The 27109-nt window shown below is 39.3% G+C and overlaps 4 protein-coding genes across 7 annotated transcripts in view; 1 reads left to right on the top strand and 3 right to left on the bottom strand.

Annotated features, from left to right (window-relative positions):
• Positions 1-27109, bottom strand: part of LOC138938443 (uncharacterized) — a 355984-nt gene that overhangs the window by 305496 nt on the left and 23379 nt on the right. The gene's annotated exons all lie outside the window — the stretch shown is intronic.
• On the top strand, positions 188-2170 carry LOC138938473 (protein HGH1 homolog). Its single transcript, XM_070305470.1, has 6 exons — positions 188-575; positions 703-934; positions 1029-1262; positions 1334-1618; positions 1712-1873; positions 1949-2170. Exons 1-6 carry the CDS (start codon positions 491-493, stop codon positions 2052-2054), a joined length of 1104 nt encoding a protein of 367 aa, XP_070161571.1. The 5' UTR covers positions 188-490; the 3' UTR covers positions 2055-2170.
• LOC138938470 (uncharacterized) lies at positions 2106-11856 on the bottom strand. Of its 3 annotated transcripts, none has more exons than XM_070305463.1 (8): positions 11598-11856; positions 8698-8890; positions 8386-8578; positions 5761-6083; positions 4083-5605; positions 3601-3999; positions 3009-3391; positions 2106-2920 (listed from the first exon to the last, which is right to left on the bottom strand). In XM_070305463.1, exons 2-8 carry the CDS (start codon positions 8808-8810, stop codon positions 2567-2569), a joined length of 3288 nt encoding a protein of 1095 aa, XP_070161564.1. In that variant the 5' UTR covers positions 8811-8890; positions 11598-11856; the 3' UTR covers positions 2106-2566. The 3 variants fall into 3 exon arrangements, with proteins under 3 accessions (XP_070161564.1, XP_070161563.1, XP_070161565.1); XM_070305462.1 differs by having other exon boundaries at positions 11431-11856; XM_070305464.1 differs by lacking the exon at positions 11598-11856 and adding an exon at positions 9544-10735.
• LOC138938099 (uncharacterized) lies at positions 16166-24830 on the bottom strand. Its single transcript, XM_070304851.1, has one exon. The coding sequence runs from the start codon at positions 23348-23350 to the stop codon at positions 21638-21640; it is 1713 nt and encodes a 570-aa protein (XP_070160952.1). The 5' UTR covers positions 23351-24830; the 3' UTR covers positions 16166-21637.

The raw sequence follows: 27109 nt of genomic DNA on the forward strand, positions 1-27109 counted from the left end.
ATTACGAGTATAGCTTTTATTTATATATACGTATCGACAGATGTAAATTCTAGCTTTTATTATCAGATGGTATACCGACGTATAAGTTTCATTCACAAATTGTGTATTTACGTATAACGTATACTATAGAGGGCTGCGCGTACTCACGTCGTACTCGTACCTCGTTGACCTCGTACCTCGTACTTCGTACATTCACGATTCACGCCGATTTCAAACATATGCTATATGTTACATTTATTATTAGACGTGTTCAGGAAACAACTATTAAGCATCGTCTTGTCAATACTCGACGTTGATTTGTTGGTTCTAAAAGTAAGAACCAATCACGTTCAATTGTTACACAACGGTTGTGTCTCCTGAACGTACCTATTGAATGCATGTATAGCCAGGTATAGCATATTCTGCAGATAAACACATATCTTTTTTAAAAGTTAAAATTATCAGAATCTAACAGTTGTAAAATTAAATACACGCGTGTTGAGCTCTAATAATGGAATCTCTAAAAGAAATTTCTCAATATTTATGTCTTGATGCACGATTGGATTTGAAAGCTATTGCATTGAAATACGTATTCGGTATGTATTCGTATATTTTAATTGCATATATAAATACTTTATGTTTAAAATACATGTATTTTATATAATATCTTTTGGTTTATTTATATAAAAGGATAATCACTCACTATTTAAATATAATATATAGGTGTCACAGCAACTGCCAATGGTCGAGAACTCCTATTGAAGCTACCAGAAATATTGAAACAGCTTACTATCCTTCTGCAAGATTCTTCCGTTCCTATCAGAAAGGATGCTGCATTGACATTGGTAAATATTACCGGAGATGAATCAGGAACCAATGCGATGCTGATTATTTCAGAGTCAAATTCAATAAAGGAACAAGAATATAGTCTTAATTTAATAAAAATTTGTATAAGGTAAACGTAATAACTGCTGTTCATTATCTGTGTATGTGTGTTTATATATATATATATATATATATATATATATATATATAAACTATTTTTGCAGAATTGTAATGGATAAATCCAGCATTTTGGCAGATCCATGTTGCATGATACTTTCCAATATGACTAGATCGCTTTATTTAGTAGATAGAATTATAACATTAATTGAACAAAGCGGTTATTCTTGGGACACAATAGTGGCTGCATTTACTGCTAAGCAATATAATACTACGGGTGCTAAATTGCACTATCTTGGACCTGTGTTTAGCAATCTTAGTCAATCGTCACATGTAAGAAGGTAATCTTTTAGTAATATTCATTTTAAATCTCAATAAATTGTATTCCATAGATTTACATGTTTCATTACAGGTATTTGATGGATCGAGATCGCTGTGTTATTCAACGATTTCTTTCATTTGTAGAGTATTCTGATAGTATAATTAGGCGAGGCGGTGTTATTGGTACTTTGAAAAATTGTACGTTTGACACTGAAAATCATGAATGGTTGCTGAGCTCGGAAGTAGATTTATTATCATATTTATTGTTACCGCTTGCTGGTCCAGAAGAGTTTGATGATGAAGATAACGATAAATTGCCAATTAACTTGCAGTATCTTCCTGAAACAAAGATTCGAGAACCTGATCCGGATATAAGGTAAATTATAGGTCAGCCGACACATTTTATGAGACGCAATGCTAAAGAATTTATTAATAATATATTATATTATTATTATGTCATTCTCTGCAGACTTATGTTATTAGAAGCATTGAACCAACTCTGCGCAACGAAAGTGGCGAGAGAAATATTGAGGGAAAAGAATACATATATTATACTTAGAGAACTTCACAAATGGGAAAAAGAAGAGAGTTGTTTATTAGCATGTGAAAATGTCGTTGATATCCTGATAAAGTAAATGTTTGAATAAGATTTTATCACTGCTTTATCGTAACTTTTTTGCATAACAGAACTATGTATTTGTTGCAGAACTGAGGAAGAAATCGGCTTAGATAACTTGAAGGAAGTAGATGTGCCGTCCGAGTATACGGAGAAGTTTCATAAGATAAATAAAGACTTTATTAACAATACATAATGCAAAAGTTGATATTATAAATATGTATAATATTTTGTAAATATTGCACACATAATTCACACATACAATATATTATAAAAATATTTCTCATAACACATTCAGTTCTTTGTATCGTATTTGTCACATATTGCACTGCCCCGTTTTTTTATCGTTAATAATAAGCTATCAGGTCCAGAGAGCATAGCAAAAAATATTCAACTTGATGTTTTTGTCGCATATAAATAATCATAGATCTTTGAAATTGGAATAAAAGCACATAAATAGTTTTTATATATTTCCTGTAACTTATATACTAAGAATGAAAGATACGAGTAAGTGGTTGCATATCTTATATATATAATATTTATTGAAAATTGAAACACGACTAATAGAATCACGATACGTTCATGACTGATCCTTTTCCGATGATAATACGAATGGCAAGCTGTACGAGATGCGTGTATATATAATAATATCAAATATTTTAAATATTCGAGATTCTTTTTCGTGAAAATAATTTGTGAAAGCTTTCGTCAAGGTAAGTAGCCCAATCCAGCTTCGAGACTGATCGAACTTCTTATACTCGATGCGTTACTAGTCCTTCTTCGATTATTTTCTCCTGCACCAAAGACCGCGGCGATTTCTGCGCTTTTCTTGATGGAGAGTGCTTCGTGATTCGCTCCGGGTCTCCCGTTACCGCGAGAGGAATATTTTTTATCTTGTTCCGTGCCGCCGACATAAACCAAACGGCCCTGAGTATCTCTAGCGCTAACGACGAGGACTTTCTCGCTGCCGGACGATTGCTGAGATTTTCTTCCTGGACTGAAGAGATCGTAATCTAAGGCCAAATTATCCGAACTACCGCAAATCGGCGGCGATGATCGGGTCTGAAGCGAAATTCGTGCAAATAGATTTTAATACCACTGCAAAATTGTGAGATAAAAATCAACAATTCATGTAAGATCCTTTAGCTACCTTGAGAAAATCGGTGTTGCGCGATGAGCTATGATTGCTGGTCATTCTCGAGCTTTTGATCCTCTCGGGACTATCTCCTCTGCTAAGGGTGCTCTCCGACGGCACGATACCTTTCTGTCTAAGTTGCTCCAGTATGGTGGACTGTATCGGCTTCTTCGCACAGTAACATTTATTGCTCTCGGAACAACTGTCGGTATCGCAAGCGCAAACCACCGTGTTACCAGGCATCGACGTAGCTGGTATCCGTCTAGATAACGAGCAATAACACTTGTCCGCCGATACGCACGTGCATGACTCGGAGTCGTAGCTACACTCGCTGCAGCTTACATAGCCGCTGCTGCTTCTGTTCGCGGTGGCACTCATGTTACGATTCAATCGTCTACCTGTGTAATTTTATAATTATTACGTCAAACATACTTATTAATATGACCTATGTGTATTGGTTCAAACAATTTGTTATATTTTTATTATGGTTTTATATTTTTTATTTCGTTTTGTATTTTTAAGAAATCGGAAAAGAAAATCATGTTGAAACTATTTGTAGACTTGGATAAGATCGACTTTAATTTTTAATTACGATATTTCTACATACATGTATCGCTGTCCTCCGAAGTAGTGTGACACGCGCCGTTCTTGGTTGCCTTCCACGACGATTTTCTCCTACCGAGTCTACTCGCTAGTACTCGATTTCGATGATTGTTTCTGACGTCGCACGACGAACTACTGCCGAAGCTGTCGTTCAATCTTCTTGCCGGAAATATCACAGAAGTGAATTCCGTGGGACCGCCTTTCAACCTCGAGACCGATCTTTTGATGGCTTTGCCCAATAAACAAGATCGACGATTCGATCTTCGTCTCTGCGGTCTCCGACGTCTTCTCATGATGCTGGCGGATCTCTGGTATAGTTCGTCCTGCGTTAAGGTTGCCGCCAATTTCAGTAAAAATTCTTTGTAGAGCGGTTTCAAATCGTTGAATGACATACCTTCCGGATCTGAAAGAAAATCACAAAGATACATAATTTTGTTCTTAAAAATTTTGCATTATCATTTCATACAAATTATTATCTTCGATTACCTATAATAGCTGCCAAGATATCATCCACACTGGTCAAACCCTCCTGATTTCTAAACTCGTCAAACAGCTCTGTGAATCCTAAGGGAGTGCCACCTTTGATGTTATTAGATCTTCGAGTACTTCCGGAAGTCAAGAGACTGCCTCTTCTGGGTAATTCGACTCTCGTCATTAAATCGCCTCGGTCCACGTCTATGTCGCTCTGCGATCTTTTTAAGGCGTTCTCTTGCAGGATTTTGTTCTCCGAGTGACTGACGGGCGGCTCGCTGCCCGCTCTGCTTCTTCTTCTCCGAGGACGACTACATTCTGGTATGCTTAGCGAATAAGCGGGATCCGATTGCTCCTTCCTCACTGGTTTGTCCAAAGTGACGACTCTGCTGAGCCTTTTGCCGGAATACATCCTCTCTGGATCTCGTGAGCGTCTTTGTTGTTTTATCATGCTATCCGAACGTTCCTGACGCGACTGACAACGCTCGCTATTTTTGAAGTTCTTCGCAAAGAAAATGTCTTCCCGAGAGCTTTTCATCTTATTGTTCCTATTATTATTCTTGTTGATGTAAACCTCCTCCTTTTCGAAACTATAGATCTTATCATCGTCTTCGATGCGCGGACTATAAGCACTTTCTTTCTTTCCACCGGTTTGCTTGTAACTAGAATTTGTCTCATTTCTTCCGGTCTTATCGACCTTATCATACATTAAAATACTATCAGATCTGGAAGAGTACGATTGCTGTTCGCAATTATCAGCGTTCTCCCGATTCAAATTGTACGATCCATAATTTGTTTCATAAATGTCTTTCAAATCCGCTGGCTCTTTCTTCGGATTGTTCTGTTTGTACAGTTTCTCGTACTTGTTGGATTGCCTTTCATAGATTCTATTCGTGTCATTAATGTTGTAAATTTCATCAGGCTTTACAGATTCTATTTCGATTCTCAAGGAGTTTTGATCCTTCGTGGAGAACGTCTTGTTCTTGGAATTTTGTAATTCCTCGTTTCTGGATAATATAATGTCTCGATTGCTCTGTCCGAATTTGCTTTTTTCGTTCTTAACATCTCGTCTCTTTCCACGCGCCTCAAGAATGTCTTCCGCCTTTACGTCGGAATTTTTTTTTTTTCTACGTGGCATTTTCTGTAAACTAGATTTTGTGCCTTCGTCCTCAGTAACGGAGCTACTCATAGAACTCTTCTTGGTTCTGGGTGGTCTCACAGGATGAGGCGCAGTCGGTCTTGGTGGCGGAGGCAGCAGACAATTAATCCTGCCGCTGAGGCTGGGTTCTCGGACGCTGGAAACAACGGAGGCCAGACTGATGCAACCGACACCGTTCGTGTGACGTGGTCGTCGACGATTCGCGTCCAGATCGGCGAGAAGAGCGCGATACAACGTGGCCGCAGCCGCCACAGCATCTTCCTCGGTTTCGCAGGCGAATCCGTGACATTCGAGGAGTCTGGCAGCTCCAGGTCGTCGCATCACCACGGCGAAGATCGGAGGATATAATTCTGCTTCGTTTTTTAAACCGCGCATTGTCCTAAAATTGAAATTAAAATTAAGATCATAGAATTATGTTTTCAATTTTATACTTGGATATAGGCGCGTTTTCTAAATTAATATAATAATAATAAAAAATTTTACTTTGTCCCAAGAAGATTAATCGTATCAAAATATATAGCGTTGCTGTGAGACCTGTAAAGATCAGCGTGTTTATTTTCCAATGTTTGGGTGTGTTTTTGATCCTGATCGCCAACTAAAGGTAAAAAGGCGTGATGCACGTCACCCGATGGTATTCTCTTGCATCTTAGCTTCAGAGCACTCCACACCGCTATCCTGCGAAAAGGATTATTCTTCTCACAGACGTCGCTCGTGCGGAATGTTAGTCCACGTCTGGAGATTTCCAACTCGGCCCTGACACACCCTTCTATACGTTCCAATAGCTGGCGAAGAGGTTCCTGAAGACCGCGTACACTCGCCACGCGTCCACCGACCGGAGCAGCTCCCATATATTTTACCTACATAAGAAAGGTAGATAATATTTTAATTATATAGGAAATAGATGTTGGTAAAGAAAAAGAAATAGGGAAAGAAAGCAAATAACTTCAAGTATTATAAATGTACATTTAGATTCGTTTTGTCGGATTAGAAAACGTATCATTTCAGTAGCATGAAGCAATCAATGAGAATGACAATGCACATACAATGAAGCTTCATGCAGCACATAAGATTTTATGTATCGCAAACATTTTGAAACACTGACGTATGCATATAAAAACAGCGCTTGATAAAAGGTGCCGCGTTGAAACCGATGCAAACCTGTTTCGCACGATGGGCAATATCAAAGAAAAACAGGCAAGATCATTATATAGGAATTTTATTGCGCACGTAGAACGCGATGAAGTTCTAAAACTAGTCTCCCAAAACGAGGAATTTTGTTGTGTGGTCGTTTTATTCGCTATCGCTTTAATACGGAATGTATGGAATAAAATTCGAATCTTGCCTGGGATTCTGTTCCTTCGAGATGAAAAAAAAAATAACGGTTCTTTATCATAATTGTCTGTGAAATTTAATTCTCCGAATTATGTATGCAAAGAAGTATGCGAGTTCACGACCATAAAAAAGACAGGATAAAATCAATGTTCGATGTAAGAGATAATAAACAACTGCCAGATCGACAATGATCGACAACTGCCACGCCTAAGAATAGAGGAATTCTTTCGCCAAATGACGTAACCCTATCAATCGATCAGGAGCTTCTTTCATGAGTTCCAATCAAAGTGCGGGAACCGAGGCCACAAAACAGGGTACCGTATCGGCAAAAGGTATTGTATATACCTGCATACCGGTGTAACAACTAAAGGAGAATTTCTCAGCGCTCCGAATAGTTTATGGAAGTTTGTCACGCTTCGCGTATCGTGAGCGGAATGAAAGTGACGATTAAAAATCTCAGATCGATGCCCTGAGGAAAGTCGAAGGACTTACCGCGATACTTTTTTTCCAATCGGGACGCGTCTACGTTCAATGGTGATTGTGATTGAGCAATGTGTGTGCGATATGCATACCAATTATAGAACAGATCATCGATAATTTATATATATTGAAATTGATTTTACTTGAGAAATGCATTAATTAAATATGAGTATTTTTATGATTGATAGTCATCTGTTGTAACATTCCGCTATATAATTTATATTACGAATTCAAAATTTAAGTTACGATTACAGAATTGTAAGACTCCCTTCTTTGCGTATTGCTATTCATTCGAAACATTTTCTTCGTCTACTAGGAATGCCTTAATTAATATCTTGTATCGCAATGCATTACAATCTCGTTTGTATAAAGCGGTATTATATTATAGCTTAATATATAGATTAATTAACATGACAGAAAGTTTAACATTTGTCGTTCAAGACCAATTAAGCATTAAAGGATTTGATATAAATAATTTCAACTTAAATATTACTTAAAAATAATTTGCTTTCTCTCTTCTCTATCTACTCTGTTCTTTGAAAGATCACCGCACGATTCTTTCCTTTCTAACAAGCAACCAGCTCGCGAGTAATTATACGTCGATCTCAATTTTATTTCTGACACGGAATCACCACGAGCATCATCAGGGTGATTTACGCGAGATTTTACGAAGCGGAAAATACTTCTTTTCGCAAAGCTTTTCACCGATCTTAGATCCCATTTTCGATGAAAAATGAATCGATTAAAAATTACTTAGTTTTCTGAGACGAAATGAAAAATGTAAATTAATTAATTGAAGAACGAATTTAATTATTCGATTTAATTATGATTACGATAAAAGATATATGTGTGTATATATATATATATGTTAGATCATATTTCTGCTTGAAGGAAAAGCTGGGTCACTCGGATACAAAATATTTTTTTTGCCCGTAACGATTGCCGCGTTTTATTCTCCTTGCATTAATTTCTCGTTAAGTCTTGACGTTCTCTTCCACAGCATTTTGCGATCGCTTTAATTTTGACACTAAAATAGACGAATACTTTCAAGGGTCACGTTCGTTGGCGAAGTAGGCGAAGTCTTTCGTTGCGGTACTCGGTGTCGGCCATGCTGATTTCCAAGATTTTTTAAAAAGAGAAAGAGAAAGAGAAAGATACGTCGAGATGCACAATAGAATTAACATAAGTGAAAATGCAAGCGCGCGTATTCGTCCGTTATATGGAAATTACGGTTTCTGGCCTCCGAACATAAGTCTCTTCCGAAACGGCGGGGATTTGAACAAAAGTAGCGTGTAGCGCGTCTTTCGCGAGAATGTGCTCTACGTGCGCGATTATTCGTGTCATTACCGGAAGGATAGCGGCGGCGCATTCACCGGGCGTTCCACTTTCAGCCTCCACCGAGGCGAACATTGCCTCGATGCGTGCCTGGACAGCGCTATTCACCCTTTTCTGCTCTTCAGCGCTCGAGTCGTCGGGGTTGGTCGGGATGACGATCGACAATCCGGCGTACCAGCCGCTCAATGTAGAACTGCAGATCGATCTGAAGTGATCGAGGAATCGTTAATGGAAAAGAGAGTGCAAGATCGATATTGATCTGGACGTTTATGTATCTATATTTAAAGGATTAAATCAACGACCAGAATAGTTTGATAAATTCACCTGGAGTCTTCGAACAACGCGTCGATCTGCGCCTTGCTCCTGAGGGAGCATTCCGATGGCGGCCCACCCAATCGAAACCCATCCTCGTAACAAGATATTCCTAAGGTCGACATGATTTATCCGGATGTCGCACAACCCGATATACTTGCAGATTCCTTTGTCTGTCGTATTGTCTGTTGATGTCGCATTCGTTCTGGAAAGGAAAATCATTCATCACAATGAAATATTTTCAAGTACGAAAGAATTATTACAGCTGATGATATAATTGGCGCTATTTCTTCCTCAATTGTAAAAAACTCGGACAGGATGATTATTTTGATATCTCCTCCTGTTCTCGTAGAAAATGACAATTTTGCAGGAGAGTCACTCAAGGTTTCCGGAATGACTCGAATACGATGGTGATAATATTAGAGGAAAACTTCTTAAAACTGATCGGACAATATAGAGGATCAGTCAGTTCTTAACTGATTTTCTGAGTAGTACTTGCTATTAACATCGCGATGCATCAAATCTATGCGAATGTTATGCGGTGTGTGAATAATTGAAATAGGGATCGGGTTAGTCTGTTACTTATACGCCGGTATGTCTACATGGGAACGGTAAAAGTGACGGAGATCGGACAAAAAAAAAATGCAAAGGACAATGAGTTCGTCGATGCGTGGCGGATAAAACGATTGATTAAGACAGCGATAATTTAAACCTTGACGTCGCGATATTATGCGAACGCGAAGTTGGCGTATCGGTCGATGCACTATAAGCGATGAAAGTTTTCTTTCTACTCGGAAAATCAGGATTCGACGTTTGTAAATGTAAATCAAGCTAATTAGATAATGTTAAGGTCATTACCCCGCGAGTTAGAAATCGCTAAAGCCATTTGCAGAAACTGTAATTCACGGGAATATATGTATAGAAAAATTGCGTGCACGTCTATGTTGCTTCGGATTTCACCGGCATTCCGTGAAACTGCACGCATTTCTTCATTAAGGCCGTACGCGCGCTGCTTTTTTAACAACGTTCTTGGAGAAAACAGCTTCGTCATTCGCATACGACGTTAATTTCGACGAATTCGCGTGATATATTTTGTAGTTTTTCCAACGATGTTCTTTCAATCAGGAAGAAGACGTTGTGCAATTTATATTTAAATTGTATTAAATAATTCAAATTTTACATAAGAAGGTCATATACATCAGAGGAGAAACTTTACGCTAAAAGCGTTGTACTTTTGCGGTAAAAAGTTAAAATCAATCTCGCATACGCGTCTGATATAAACTAGCTGTCGTGCTTCAAATTATTTATGCGACTATTCACAGACGGTTAGATTATACAGTTATGGACCAGGTGTATCATGGGCAACAGATCGACGGATTTCGAAAGGTGTCAATGTCGGCTCAGATCCAACATTACGCATGCAATCTGAAATAACTGTCGATGCGTGCTTCCCCCCCTCTCTCCTCCTCCCATCCCCCTCGCGAAATTGAGCGCGCGTTGACCTCGCGTATGCTGCTCGCGATCGTTACATGACGAAATTGATTGGCAAACAGCGGCTATAATTAGGATTCGTTACGATCGATCGTGGCAACGGCATCGAGGAGAATATGAATCGTAAAAGAACGGAGGCAGCGTCGCGATAATCATCGGTAATTATAAGGGTCGATTCAGAGAGTACAGTGTACGCATCGGTTTAATTAAAACGGAAATTTTCTCTCCGCGCGCGTTCTCATCTCATCGTAAGTAGCTCTCTTGGCGCTTAATTTTTGCTTTATATAATTTGTAACGCGTTGTTTCTCATTCATTATGAGGCTGCACTCGAAGAGACTGCCTCCTTGCTCATCGCATGAAGCCGGCCCTGAATAATCACCGACGAGCTTCTTGACGCCAGTGACCCAAATTTCGGACCGCACGCTACCGTAATCACCATAGCAGCACGAATATCTAGACTCGATCGACGATTATGAATGCGAGATTTGTAAACGGAGATGTTGAGAGAATTCCAGTTGCGGACACAACGGGAAACAAAACAACCATAAGCGCGCTTGATCGCATCTATCGACGAGTGCGTTTATCCGTTCCTCTCGAGAGCAGCTCCTCGTTTTCATAACTGTCGAGCTGTCCACGATGTGTTTAAGGCAACGGTATTAAGGTCGGCGAACACAGATTACGGCATCACGTGTCGATGCATCGTAGAAGAGAGCTTTGAGCGTCGTTCAACTTACAATTACCGAGTTCACGGCTCGTTTCCCGCCTGCATCTGCTTTAATGGATATCGAACCGGCCGATAATCACATGGGCGAGATACATTTCTCAAAGCGCCATTTAAGTGCGTCATTTAAGTATCGATTAAGTCGATAGTTCCGATTTTCTTAACGGCTTTAAAATTTGATATATTGATTTTAGAAACTCCTTAATTATGGAGAGATTTCATTTTGTACGTTCATTTAAGATATACACACATATAAGATCCGTTTATGTTAATAAGATGTAAGCAATAATGCGATAGCGTAAAATGAAATTTCCATAATTTTTACGGAGAGCAATTTTCATAATTTTCTTCTGTCACGCGTAATATATATCTTCATTTGTTGTCAAATTAAAATGTATGGAATTGACGAGCCTGCAAAACTCTATTATCATATATCATAATTTGAAATAAGAGATATTTATTGTTCTCGTTACGATAAGCTTTATGTTTTTATTACGTCACAACACCGATAAAACTAAACTTGCGAAATATACCTGTTTGCTTCTGATCAATTGCTTTGCGTGCTCCAAAATTAAATATAACCATCCGATTTCGACACAATCACCACTCTGACACGAGACGATCTTAATCGTTCGATAAATTCGCGCTGTCATATCACAGTCAAGTACTCGGAGAAATCTATCGCGATAATTGAACAAACCGGGATCATTTGCGAGAGCACGCTGCACCGCGACGAGCTTCGCTCGAGACGATCGTTTGCCAATTCATCCGTCCTCGTCTCCACGATCTTCGACGAGGATCTTCCTCTTTACGACCATCGACCTTGGCCGCGGCGAGTCGATCCGGATGACCGTCGACGTGAAACTGTCGGGGATGTTCCGCAGGAGAGGCTCGAGTTCTCTAGCTGGTGAGTCGGCGCCTCGTGTGGAACGAACAAGAGGAGAGGGATGAAGATCGGCGGAAAGAGAGAGAGAGAGAGAGAGAGAGAGAGAGAGAGAGAGGAGGCACTCTTGGTCGTTCGGGAAACATCGGTTACTCTCTCGTTGGCCGTCCGGAAATGATGTTCTAATGATACCACGCTGATAAAGTGAATACACCCACAATATCCGGCGCTTCTGTCGGATAAGAGACACTTTACTTCTTCGCTGTCGTTTATTTAAATAAAGAGATGTCGCGGTGTGAATTTTTTACCTGTTATTTGTGAGACGCGTATCGGATTCATACAGGTCTCTGCATTTTTTGAAATCGAGCAATAAGTGAGGATGTTATATGAAATCACATTGAAAAGATACTTGTAGATACACGTGTAGTCATGAAAAATATCGTCGGGCATAAATTTTACTAAATTTTTCCCTTTTTTAATCTACATTTATGAAAAAAGACATATTATATTTCTAAATTTTCTCATACATACTTTTTTGTATTACTCTAATTGTAAGTCGATTAAAAATTGACAAAATGATGTATCACATATTCCGACTGACCGATATTGCAACTGGTTCCAAGGTGGATTACCGAAATCAAGAAAACCGATAAGAGGATTGGTACTGAAAATGGAAAAACGATATATACATATATATATATATATATATAGAGAGAGAGAGAGAGAGAAAGAGAATGAGAGAAGGGTAGAGAGACGCAATCGAATCGATGAGAGCGATCGGGTGGACCGTATGGCGTCGTCTCGATCCACCGATTACCACCGACATTGGCAAGCCAGTATTCGCTATACGCGGTAACGTCGTAACCGGTAACGGTACCGCACTTCTTCGATGGCGTTCGCCGGGCAGCCCCCCGCATCAACGTGAGATGTACTGTTATTCCAACTATACAGAGGCTGTACGTATTCCCTCTTTGTCTAATTCTTCCACGACTGCCTCTTCGCTCCTACGTTCGTCTCCTCTTTACCTCCTTTGAGGCACCTAGCTCGCGATATTCTATTTGCATATCTCTGTCGAGATAATTTTTTTTTCTGATCGAAAGATTTGAATTTTCGTCCCATGGGAATGAATAATGAAAGCAATAACAATTTAGTAAATCGTTTTCGAGCCACTTTGCTTCGTAAAATTTACCGTTTTTTCTACGCAATTTCATTGACATTATTTTCAAAATTAATGAATCGCGTTTATGTAACGGTATTAAATATGCTGAATGAATGTTAAATAACTACACGATTATAGCAAGATCGTCGATAACAATAAATCTTCGCGAACGTGCTTATAAAAATTATTAGAATCGTTTATCTAGAGAATAGAGCCTTACACCTCGCTACAATTAATTTCTGTGGCAATTTACTTTCGTTTGTATATTGTTAGTCGTTGCAGCAGCGCTCGTAAACGAGTACATTGCCATTAATTTATGGCTAATGGTGAGAAAGTCGAACTTTAGAGATACCGTGCGCTTAAGCTGTGCATTATCTTCGTTTTACCCGTATTACAAAATTATAGGCTGTTGCTAAAGCGCTCGCGTACATTGACGGTCGTGCCGTTTTTTTAAGCAAAAAGATACATTTTTCTGCATCAAACATGTTTACCGTACCGGTTAAATTATTATAACATATATTTTTTTATTATATGTTATAATATTATAATATAAATTACATTTATATGTAAAAATGTTGCAATGATTCTGCCTAGTAGGTTAATTGTATGAATATTATACAATATGGAATATTATAAAACATGAAAAAACAATTATAACTGTTTACATTAGATTAGAGAGAGACGGAGAGACGCGACGTATCCTTCAAGCAGAAAATTTGCAAAATGAGCCATACGATGTTTCCGTCAAGATCGATGGAAATCCGTTATAGATAGAACTAGCATAATAACTATCGGTCTTATGCATCGCAAACGATTACGGGCTTCTCGTAGGTATCGTTCAGTCAACAGCAGGTGGCATACGCTTCATAGCCGTACAATATTTTGCCTTAGCGGTAAGCCAATCTCTCATGAAGGCAATCTCGCATCTGTTGTTCATCTTTTGAAAATCACAGCGAGTACTGTACTTTAATCAAATAATTCTGTGGCGATTGGAGTAATGCAATTTTGCACCACTATTTGATCAAAAATCGATTGTTCTGCATTTTATTTCTTACCATACCTATGCATATATCGCGAACTGGCATGTCGAATCGGTCAAGTATTTATTAGAACCATTTGTTTTTCGAAAAAAAGATAAGCTACAATAATAATTTGAAGGAGAAGATATTAATTGCCTGACATTTTTATAATTAATATAAATTGATTAATTTTTGTTCACGTGCAGTAAAGAAAATATTATTAATTATTAAATTACTCTTGTAATTGTCGAATATGTCTACTGTACCATACACTGATATTATTTATTTATCTTTTATGCCAACGATTTAAATCTTAAGCACTGTGTGTAAACCTGCCGGATGTCTCGGCGATGACTCGGACCGGAAGTATCGGCGGCTATCAATTTGTCACGCAGGCAGGATTCGCAGCTGTTACCTCGCGCGTCTCTCCCTAGGCGTCGAGTTCCGCGTTTAAATGCCGCTTCTCCGTTAGCTAATTTTGAAACCACTCATAGCTCATAATCGCGTGTTACTTCTTCGTATAAAGCATCGAAACTGCATTCAAGCATCTACGTTTGAAATAGAAAGTATTTGAAGCATTAAAAATAAAAAAGTATTTTTGTGTGCTATCGAAAATCAAAAAAATAAACATGTACATCCCTTGAAGCCTCAAATTATGAAGCATTGTTTTAAAAGATAGGTATTTTTAATGAATATATAAATTGTAGCGTTTTATATATTTCAAGATTAAAAGCGTATAGGATATAATACTTTAATTTTTTTATCTTCCGACAACAAATATTTATAATCGCAACTGGCCACGGTCAAGCGCGCACGTCGCTCATTAAAGTCACCAAATATGCTGTTTCCAAGCGATATAACCGTCGACATCTGTCGGTGAATAACGTAACAAAGTGTATCTCGTTTCTTCTTCTCGCGTAATACTTTTATCTCGTAAATTAGGTCTCGGCTTTTTTAGGGCAGGGCCACACCGGACATTATTTCGGCCACGGCGCGGACCGCGTATTAATTTTCGCCGTATCATTACAAGTATACAACATGACCGATGGTCCTCTGTATGTATCTCTCGTGCTCGTTAACCACGCGTATTCTCGACTTCCTCTTATATGCACTTGCTCCGAATCTCTCTCCTCCCATCGTGTCTCTCCCGTACTTTCGCAACCTTATTCGCGCGTTGCGGTTACTCCAGATTCGTGGCCACAGCCGCCGCGGTATGCTCGATGCAATTACACAGTCTGCTTCCTTCGAAAAGGAACGTTCGATAGACCCATTGTCACCAAGCAACGAGAGACGACAAAGTGCAAATTCGCGAAGATAATTATCGAATAGCAAAAGAAACGTATAAATTAAGTAAATTTATATAAAAGAACAAAATTTCTGTTTCTTTGTGTTAATATTTTGCGCAATATTTAGGAATGACAGAGATAAAGATATAAATAGTATTATTACGCGACTAGATATAGGTAGCGATCCTAGAAATTAATTGCATCGATGTTGTAATTGCCGTGCATAGGTGATAGTACATATTACGTCGGCCATTGCGCGCTAAACGATCGTCCGTTATATCGGCACCAGCACCGTTACGAATTAATTTTGTACGAGATATTAGTCTCTCTAATAATTGGTCGGCGATCCGGGGGATTGTATGAGCATGCGATAGATTATTAAAAATCAATTTCGTCTCTGACCCGATTTCTTTACGTTCGTATGCTCGTACGATCGTACGCGACTAACTGTAAATTATAAAACTATCTTCTAACTCTTCTAATTCGAGCTTTTAGTTCGAGCTCGCTAGGTTATCGCAGGAATTTAAGTATGTTAAGGTCATATACTATTGCCAACTAAACAATGATTTGTGAAGGCCATCGAGTGCAATATTAAATGGCCAATAATAAAATTCGAAGCGATATACAAGTAATGAAATTATGCAGCTGTAGCTGAAACAAAATATCGCCTTTATTATGCTTTTTCTCCTATAAAATTCGCGCGAAAACTTTGAATATATTATTTATTCCTGCCGAAATAAAGAAAAGATGAAATACGATCGTAAGATCGTTGATCTTATTAATTTACATAATTTTACGCTCTATTCTTTTTCGTATGTTGATCGAGTTGAATCACAGATTCAAATGAGGGATGATTGACACGGATGTATTGTAGAATTGCGAGCGGAATTGATGTAAAATATTCAGCGATTGATCGACGGATTAATTTTTTTCAATTAATGATATTTATTTATGTTGCGATAAAACGCGCGTACATTATATTCACATGCGTATTTTTTTTTTGCTTATGACATTAATCTAAGTGTACGCGTGCACAAATCATACGGCGCATTTTCGTCGCGAAGGAAAAGCGCGGCTTACGCAATGTCATGTATTCTCGCATTTTCTCCAGCGGAGGAGATAATGCATCCTCATTCTTTGTCATTCGCCGTGTCCCGCGTGTGCGTATCGTACGCAGTTATAAACATAATGAGTCTTCTTTCGCATTCTCGATGGCACATTCCTATCAGTGCTCGTCTCAGACGCGAGGGTTAATAAAATTAATGTGACAGGCGTCTTATGAAAGCGCGGCGCAATCGTCTTTAAATAGACTGTTGGTTTCTGTGTGTACTCATAATCACGCACGCGCGCATTTCATATATATTACGTAAACATCAATATGAATCGTCGAGTGAGAGAGAAATGATGATCTTTACTTCATCGCACGAAGCAACTATGCAATTTTTCATTTCACTGTGAAAAGCTGCAAGGTCGTGGAGTAGCACGCCGACATCCGGATGCCATTAGCATTCTTTCAAATGCGTTTCGTCCCCCTTAACTTAGCATCGTTCTTCCGGAAGTTGTACTCGGCCAACAATCGGCGGAAGGGCGATAAGAAGCAAAGAGAAGAACGATGTACTATTCCTCGGACACGCTCGTGTACCGCTACGTGTCCTCTCTTACGCGATCGACTGGTAATGCCGTTTGTCACGCGCGTATTATTTTAAAATCTAAACACACGATGAAGTAGAATACGCATTGTGGACAATAATACGACGAAAAGAGATTAAAATAATGAGAATGAAAAAAATTAATTCATTATTTTCAGTCTGTCGACTGTGCGTGTTTTTTTTTGGTCAAAATATATCATTTTTTTTTATTTGTTACAATACTTGTATGTTCTCCTCATTGTAAGCCATTCGTTTATCAAATGATAGATAGAGAATAAATTTTATATATATTGTCACACACGGTTAATATGTTATTACATCGGCATTCGGTACATTAGTTCGACTTGATAATTTGGCAAACGAGCGCATCTAGAATCGACTTTATGGAAGACGGTTGATGATGATTGTCCGAATATACGGAGCGATAAATCGACACAGATAACTTTACGGTTACGTTATCTGGGGCTATAACTGTATCTACGATAATATTGATAGTATTTATACTATTTATAGCGCCTTGTATATATTAATATTACGAGTTATAATTAGGAAGTATAAATTGTTTCTTACAAGAGGTTTATTATTATTCTATATATATATAAGTACAATGGCTATATTCCGGCGAGTACAACGCTGGAATACACGAATAATGATATATTCCTAGCTTGGAAGCTTATTTGGAAATGTCAAACTTTTTCTTCTATCAAGAATGAAGAAAAATTGTGAAATCCCAAAATAGCACATGTTTCCAAAAAACGTCGCATCATCTTTTAGACATCTTTATGTTTTTTTGATCTTTTTGTCGGGATTTTTTTAGTACTTCTTTTTCCATCAAAAATTTCAATAATTACTATTATGGTACATTACCTATCGATGCAACATTTGAAAATATCTTTCACTTTTAATCTTATTATTTTCCATTCTAACAAGACAAAGTTTCTTGTCTCATGTGACGAATCAATTTTAAGCTTCTTTCACCGACGCATTTCTTTTTTCTTCTTTTTAAATATGTTACAGTCTAATAATTCAGTAGTTTTTCTCATATACACGAAACATCCAGAGCGCAGATTTTCTTGGAGAATGTTGCCTAAGCTTTTAAATGCGACTTTCGACTCGTTCGGAAATAATAAAATGATTAAAAAGCATTTTTATATATCGTAGGAAAGAGCGCGCTCCATTTGAGCCGCCAATCAAGGTGATTTGCATTCTACCGGTTGTTTGTTGCAATTCTGAAACTAGAGTATCGCGTACGACGTTTGCGGTTAACCCTGAAAATTATACGGAGGAACGGAATGTAGTCAACGACGACGACAACGATGGAAAGATTCGCGTGCATAGTGCATATAATGCACCGTAAGTGAAATAACGCGTCTCGTGTCCGAGCAAGCGTGATGTCCAGCGACGAAATTTGTTTTAAAATTCTATCGTTCGTACGTGAAACTCGTTGAAAAATTTCAATAAAACATTTTATATTTTATTAGACCTTTTTTCTGTTCGCTGAATTCAATGCATTTTTAATAAAATGAATAAATATTTTTATGTAGAAATGTGATCTATATACTCGTATCTATACTTGAATACGCTTGACACTTACGAGATGTGCGGTCGGTTCATAAATATTTTATACTCACTTTCTACTTCAGCAACTACAGTAGCTATAACAATATAATGGTCCTCGCCATAGACAACGTACATTTTTATCAAGCGTCACAAAGTTACTCGGAGGTCTGGGAAGAGCGCGATAAAAAAAAAAAAAAAAAAAAAAAAAAAAAAAAAAAAAAAAAAACTGATTGTGAGAGAATTATGTTATAACCGCGTAGCAACCTTGGCGAGGAAACAACGTGGTAACGATAGTCAGGTGACTAATAAAGTGTGCATTCTTCGCGCGCGCGTTTGTGTACAACCGGCATGCGCGATAATAATCAGTGATATGGAATTCATATTTGTTTCCAAGCGATTGTCGCCTTTAAATTTTTAAATGCCTTTCTTATAGTTAGATAATTGATCGTCGGATAATTAACTGTTAATTTAATCTGGTGATACTTAATCGCTCGTTAAGCACGTAATCAGGAATATGACTTACGGTCTTTTTCTCCGGCAATATAGGCTATAAAAGAAACGCTGCCTGCAATTTTCCGATTTGCATAATACTTCCGCCGTAAACAAGTCAGCGATGACGCATTAACGATGCCTACGTGTCGTTGCGACTTTCTGTTCGAAGGCAGGCGTCGTTTAAATAGCGACAATGCCACCTTTTATAAGCTGCATCGTTGATTATAATTCTGAATCTATACATAAATATCATTTTTTCAATCAAATGCTAACTCGGAACGAGAAAAATGTGTCGATTATATATGCAATGCATTCGTTGAAAGCTCAAAGGTGATTTACATAAGATTATTTTCGTTTCTACTGTTTTTTTATCGCTTATGAAAGAGAGAAATGTCGCAAATATATTATTAAAGTTATTTCCAATCCGATTTTAAATACACATTTTTAATCTCTTCAAAAAGTTACGAAACTTACTGATTTTAATTATTAATTTTTTCGTTTGTACATTCTTTGTCGATATTTTTCTGCGTAGCGCCTACCATTATACCGCTCGGAGAAACTTGCGGCGAAAGGTGAAACCTTTTTTTATCGTTCATAATCGACGCGCTTGGTGACGTACTGATCAAAGAAGAAACGCTTTTCTGAACAGCATTTGAATGCTATGTACTAGTTGCATAATGATGGATAATCGTTTTTACGTACTTTCTGACTAGACTATTCATTGAATAACATGCATATGAATTATTCAGAATATTCGCAGCGCGTCATTTATATTTTTAAACGATATTTTAAACCGAAGAAACTAAAACCGTGACGTTGGCAAAATTAGAATATTCGGAGTTTCAAGGATTCGTAAATTTATATACCATAATCGCAGCACAAGCCGATTGAAATGAAAGTGTTAATTATAACGTAGCGACTGAATGATTAAGATCTTCTGACGTGTATACGAAAGCATCTCGGCGCATTAGGTATTTTTAATCGGTAAGCGCATTTGTGTCAGTATCAAGAATTAATGTCCTTAATAATACGTCATAGTTATCTTTTGTCTTCAAAAACATGTTTTCGCAAAGTAATTTGCTTCAACTTTTCAAAGGCCGCGTATAATTCTTTCATCGACAATACTAGAAACAAGTTGTCAAACATACGGTAATAAACATACGAATATATTTATATGTGCGTGTGGTGACTTTTTAAATTCTTTCAAGCGTTGTGAAGATTCACGTCTCAGAACCAGTATCGACGAGATTCTTTTCGCGTTTAAATCTTTACCTACGACATTAATGCCAATATGTTACGATATGTTACTTCAGCAAGCGTGTCGGCCGCAAAATGTCATAACCGAGGACATTTCTCTCGGTCGTCATGTGATATATGTGACTCGCGTATCTTTCTCGCGGATATAAATATCGGAACCTCCGATCAGACTTTGATCTGTTCTTCATGTAACATCTTACTTGACTTATACTTTTTTCTCAAATTATATGAAATATTATACGCACAATCAATAAGATTATATTATATTTAGTTAAAATTATATACTATTTATAAAGAAGTAAAATGCTTTAGTTAATTATATATGACAAAGTGAAAATTAAAATGCGATTGAAACTTTTTTTGGTATAATTGTATCATGATATGAATGTATCAAAATGTCCAAGAAAATAACTTAATACCGGCGACATAAAAATATCTTTTCGTAAATCTTTCGATTTATTTTCACGAAGAAAATATTATATAGCAGTCTACTGCACGCTTCGCACTCTCACATAATGAACTTCAGACAGCAGAACTGTCTCATTCGTAAGGCGACACTAATTACAGTCTAATTAGTAAGTTTGCGCGATAGGAAGGTCGCTGCGTTTCTCGAGATATTATGTCATCGTGTGATCTGAGAGACGCTTCACCGATTTTTCTTTTTACATCGAACATTAATCTGGTTTAATAAAATTTTTCAAGCACATTTAAAATATAGTCAGACATTAAAGATAATCATAATAAAAAAAAAAAACTTTTACAGTATTTTTTATCTTCAAAATCGGTATTGTTATTTAAGAGGCACAATTTGAAGTACGTCCGTTGATATAATACCGTTAGATGAACTTTGCTATGGAATATCGGAATTTCAACTTTTTGCGTTGCAATCTTTTTTCACACGATGACAGAACAGAAAATCGTTGTACACTAGTGTCACGCTTGGAAAAGTAAGCTGCAAGGAGATGTTTGTTAATCCAAACAAAATCGCTCTTACATCAACGCGATCGATCGGAAAAAGTGAGATTTATTGTCGAACAATCGTCCAACAGCAGCAGCATCATCAGTAAATGAGAGAAGAGAAAGTATTCTCAAGAAGAGAGAATTTTTATGATTATACAATTATTAATTATATTTTTGTAATTAATAAGAGTTATTTAGGTAGACACTCAAATGCGTCATATTCGTCTATTTTGAGCATTTTAACAATAGAAGGTTAGCAGAATATAATCAATTAAATTCACGACGATCAATTATCTAATAGAGGCATTTAACAAGGTAAACACACATGTCAATTTCATGTCAAGGCTAAGAACGCTATCCTTATGATCTTAATGGTGTTTTTTCGTTTTCTGAAATATATTTAAAAGTCGCTCTGAATCACTTAAAAATTATCAGACAACTTGACATTAAACCAAGTCAGTCTCAAGTAATAAATCTAACGGGGTCTCGGTCTAGGCAGCGGCTGTATCTGCTGCTGCTGCTGTTGATGATGATGAGGGTATCCTCCCCTCGAATTCGAAGCCTGCGTCCGCTCTGATCCTTCATTGAGGCTCAATCCGGCGACCAGCTGAGCGATCTCACGATCCTTCTTCTCCTCTTTCGGCACTGCATTGCCGTTCTGGGCATTAAAACCCAAGGAGGCCAGGCTACCGTGACTCCTGCTCCGATGTTCGGCACGGATGCTGTAAGAAAAGGCTCTTTCGTTCAGATGACCCTTCCTCCGATATATGCCAGTACCAAAGCGAGATTCATTCTCCGGACTGTCCGCTTGCCGGGCGATTTCCGGCGCGGTAAGATCGGCGTGAGAGGCAGCTAATCTTTTGGACGTGCTTAAGGTCGAGTTATCTGTCTCCGGGTGTCTTCTGCCTCTGTTTCCGGCAGTGCCATACGTGCCTGCCGGATAAATGGCCGCTGCCGGTGCTGCGGACGATGGTACTACCGGTAAAGGCGCGTAGATCGGTACTATAGGTGCCGCAGCCGGAATCGGTCTCAAACGCGGATGATGATGACTCTTGCGCGGCAAGGTAGCTGCTGGTACCAAAAGGACTGGTGTCGGTCTAGCCAGCGTACCGGCGACGGATCGACTACTAGGTGGTAGAGGATGAGGGTGGTAGTGTTGTTGCCTGATGGGATGACCTAGAGTGTGATGCCCGTGGCCATTGGCATATACGCCTTGATGGAGCTGATGATGAAGAAATTGCTGCTGCTGCTGTTGATGCTGCTGCAATGCATCATCATGCAACGAACGAGTCTTCATTTTCTTCAATTTCTTATTAGCTTTCCGTCGCGCAGAGGAAGAGGAGGATTCCTCCAGCAATAACGGTTGCACGGGAGGAGGTGGCGGTGGTGGTGGCGGCGGGGGAGCGACCAATTGGCGCGGCCTGGATCCCTTGGTACTTCGCAGGGTGCCTTGTTCCTGATAAAGAGCGTCGACTTCATCGCGACCCCTCGCCCAGACCTTATGATTCTCGTCGCCGTTATACAAGCTTAGATCGTCGGTCGACGTCGTATCTAAACGAGTCGCTTGAGGACTGTCTAGAGTGGTGCTCGAGCCGCCTAAAGTATGGTATAGACTGTTGTTTGATTGTTGATGACCCGTGGTGACTCCGTTAGTCGTCGCCGACGACGGCTCCAAGCCTTTTGCGTAGCTACTGTCGGCGTAAGCGTGAAAGCAACACCTTACTAGGGCGTTGGCCGCCATGTCTCGCTTGCAGATAAACGCGTGACATTCGAGGACCTTGATGCCGGTCGTTCTTCGTAATACGGCGGCAAACAAGGGCGGATGATTGGCGCTGGGTGTTCGCGCAAACGGCGAATCCAACGGCAGGAACCGCGTACTGGACGAATCGCTGTTTCCACCTTTGACATGTCTGACTGCGGCGCAGTAATGAAGCGCTTCGATAGGGAAAAACCGCGTAACCTTCTTACGATGTTCATCGACGTTCTCCAACAATAAACCGTTGCTCCAAACGCTTAGCCAAGAATCGATTCCGCGTGCGCCCAGCGCACCTTGCTCCGGATAAAGCTCTCTTAAAGGTTCTTGGACGCCCAGAAGTCCCTCTTTGCTCGCGTGAGGTACCGAGCTACCTAGATAGAGTACTCTGCATCGACAATACGGTGTCGCTGTATCGTGATTAGCTCCCCTCATCTTTAATTCGACTCGTAATTAATTTAGAAGTCAATTCCGCGATAAAAAAATTATGATGAAAATCTACTGTATTAATAATCCGTCTTAGAAATTACATGTATATGTTACAAAATTCGTTTGACTCTGGTATATGAAACTTCGGCAAGAAGCTTGTTCAACAAATTATTTTATGTAACTCAAACGCGCATTGATATGCAGAAGTTATGTGATGAAGCAGAGCTACTTTGAATGGAGAAACTTTTCGGAGATTTCAATGCGAGATACGTTGGTCTCACGATAAGCATCGATCTTCTCAATGGTGGCAACGACATCCAAAGATAGGAATCTTCCCGAACGTTAATTACCAACTGGCGAATTCCTTCTCACGCGCGTTGCCGAGTCGCGGACGTGACTCAGAAACTTATTGAGTGTACGCGAGGCATGCGACACGTTCACGGCAGCGAACAACACGAGACTCCGCACGGTAACACTCCCCGCAACCGATTACGTAGTAATCCGCTGCTTTCAAAAGGCAGACAGAGGCCGCATATACGATGTGTTCGCAGCACGATGTTGCAAAATATGCTGCGCGCAGCAACGGCGAGAGGAACTCGACGGTGCGGATATTTCGCAGCAGCTGTAGCCGCTCGCTCGAGATCGCGTCAAGCCATTATGGCCGCCTTCTTGCGAGTCCCCCTACCAGTATCGAACTCCCTTTGCTCTCTCTCTCTCTCTCTCTCTCTCTCTCTCTTTCTCTTTTTCTTTTCTCTCGTTGTCTCTGTCCAACTCTATCTTTCCGTCTCTTCTTCGCTTTCCTTCCCTTTGTCCTTCTATCTTCTACACGTCCCCCTTCCTCGTTCTCCGTCTCTGTCGTTTCCTTTCAATTCGCTCTAGGCTTTTCTATTCCTCTCCTCGTTACCGGAGCCGGAGCCTCACTGGTATGCGGCGCAGTGGCGTCGCACACCAAGTCCCTCACCAATGCACCTCCACGTGTACCTGCTGTCATACACGCACACCCGGTACATGCATACACTCGCGCGGCCAGCTCGACGCAAACACTTTTAAACGGAGAAAATAGCCGAATGATACCCGGCGGCGAGGATTTTAACGACTATCTTCGTAGGTCGTGTGTTGGTGTTTGTGGAATTCGGAGGCGCGGCTATAGGCGTCAGCCGCGTGAACCACTGTACCAGGACCGGTGAGTCTCATCGAGGTTCCTTGCGTGGAATCGGCGAAAATGGCGCAGTCTGCTCTCATTCGACTATCGACTCGATGCATTCGAGTGACCAATGTCTCGTATGCGAACGACTAATGGTTCAAAAAAGAGCGATGCAAACGTGACTTCAAGATCGACATTGAAACATCGTTGTTGGGAGTTGTATATTCACCGTTTTACGCTCGCGCACGCGCGCGCGCGTACACGTACACCCTCACACACACATACACACACACGCACGCACGGGTGATCTCGAGCGAAGCAGCGAAGCACTACTCGCCAGTGCGTTCGTCTTTGGACTGAGAACTGGTGGAAGGCGTGAGACTTCGTGACTGAGCCCCACTCCATTTTACTCCAAGATCCCACTCTCTTCCATCGGTTTTTTCATCGTTGGGTCACTCTCTAGACTCTGATGGTGTCACCTTCTTCGTATTTACCTTCTTGACGGCGAGCACGTTGCCATTCACGGGGGTAGCGGAAATTGTGTCGAGGAAAATGGACGTTCTTCGATTCGATTTTACGTAGGCACGTTAACGACACTTCCCCTTTTCTGCGAGTGACGCAACGCGTTGTTTTGCGTCGATATGTTGACTCGAGAGAATATTTTGGGTCGTACGCATGGCCGGATAAAGTTGACTTTTCAACGCTGTCAATGTTATAACATCTCTCAGAAATATAACGTTATAATTACAAATGTGTTGAGATGCGTAGAAGTAAAATGGTGATATAAATTTCAATTATTACAGTATGTCTAATAACGAAAAGATAAAACGATATAGTTTAGTGCATGCGTGTAATATCTTTGTACATTTATCGCTTATCAGAGATGTCTGCGGAGTCGAACACTTTGTGGCGTGCGGTTTGTCAGCTGCATATATGTTGCTGCCCTTTATAGGTCAGAGATTGCGTAGGTACCGCGAAGGAGAAGCTCCGGCGCACGTTTTTCACACACGAATCGCCAGAGCACGGGAAGCGGATGATTCTCTTTTGACGAGAGGGATTCGAGGTCTCCAGGTCGCTCTTTATATCGACGAAGCAGAACATGGCCACGAAGGCGAAATCACAAATTTGTTGCGCAACAATTTGAATTTAAATGTTTATCAAACCAGACGAATAACAAAAGTGGAAGAATATTCTGAACCGATCATTCTAATCTATCATCTATATTTAGATATTCTGTTTTACTGTATAATTAAATCTGTAAATAGTTGTATGTAAAATGTATCTTTTTTAATGAATCGACGAATGTAGAATTTTCTACATTTCTAACTACAGAATATTTTCAAAATACACGCGAATAGGGATAATAATTCTATTTCCGCAAAATAATTAAATTTAGATGTAAATTCTTTTTCTTTTCTTAATTAATTATTATATAACCATATATCTTCTATTTGAAGAACAAGATTTTGTTTCGATATCTTGATAGCACATGTCATTCTTTTCCGATCGCGCTTTTTATACCGGTATAAGCTGTTATATCGCAGGAACGATATATATTTCTCGCATAATTATTCGTTTTCATCGTATAAAAATGAAACGACGACGAAGACATTAACAAGTTTTCCATGCAATTAACCGCGGGTCGACAAAAAGATGAGAAAATCCGGTAGTGGGTTTGTGTCGCGAGCGTGAAATCGCGTAGACGCGGAATCAGGGTCGCGTGACCGGAACCCTGACCGTGGCCCAATGTCGACATTTTTCAGTGGGAATTCTTCTGGAATCTTTTCGCACAACTGACATATTTAGAAGCAGAACGAATACGACGGAGTCATTTCCGTTCGACATGAAACATACGAATTAACTTGAATACTGTTGCATATAACTGTATTACGATTTTGTGGCGATGTAAAAATGCAAACTTGAAATCCGAGAGATCAAAAGAGATTTCCTGCCTTGCATTCTTTGAAATCTATTTTTGGGGGACCAAAAGTGATCTTAGAAAATTTAAATACTGAGTAAAAATTGGAAAATGTAAATTTTGTAAATAGTTTATGAAGACTATTCATTTTATCTCATTTCATGATCTTTTTTTGAATATGGATATTCTTTGGATTTGGATATATCTATTTTTATTTCCCTTGTTGTATCACCGGGATGATGCACTTTTTATTAAAAAAAGTTAGAAACAGAGATCCTCAAATATCTGCCGTATTTCTTTGAAAGTATCTGAAAAAAAAAGAATGGGCCGAAATGGCTGATCAGTATGCAAGTTGATTCTACTCGGAATCTTTCAAATATATATTTCGGCATTCAGGAATGTCGACCTTCGACGTTTCTTCGACATACCTCGAAGGACGACTGGTGCGTATAATTTAGAATCTGCGATGCATAAATCACAACTCTTAAACTGTGATAAATATCTTAGCAAGCCTATAATTTTGATAAAAAAATACAAATCATAATTCCTTCATAATCTCTCAAAATGCTTGGAATGGAAATTTGCATACATAAAAAAAAAAGCATTTGTCTGAAACGGTTGAACAAAAATCGATCGTACAGTGGGTTAGTGGGTCATCGTCACGTTAATTACAAAGACTCCAAACGCGCTGTGTACAGTGCAA

The sequence above is a fragment of the Polyergus mexicanus genome, unplaced genomic scaffold, assembly GCF_030449975.1.
Source record: "Polyergus mexicanus isolate NDT 795.1 unplaced genomic scaffold, iyPolMexi1.0 SCAF_12, whole genome shotgun sequence".
In the NCBI taxonomy this organism is placed as follows: Eukaryota; Metazoa; Arthropoda; class Insecta; order Hymenoptera; family Formicidae; genus Polyergus; species Polyergus mexicanus.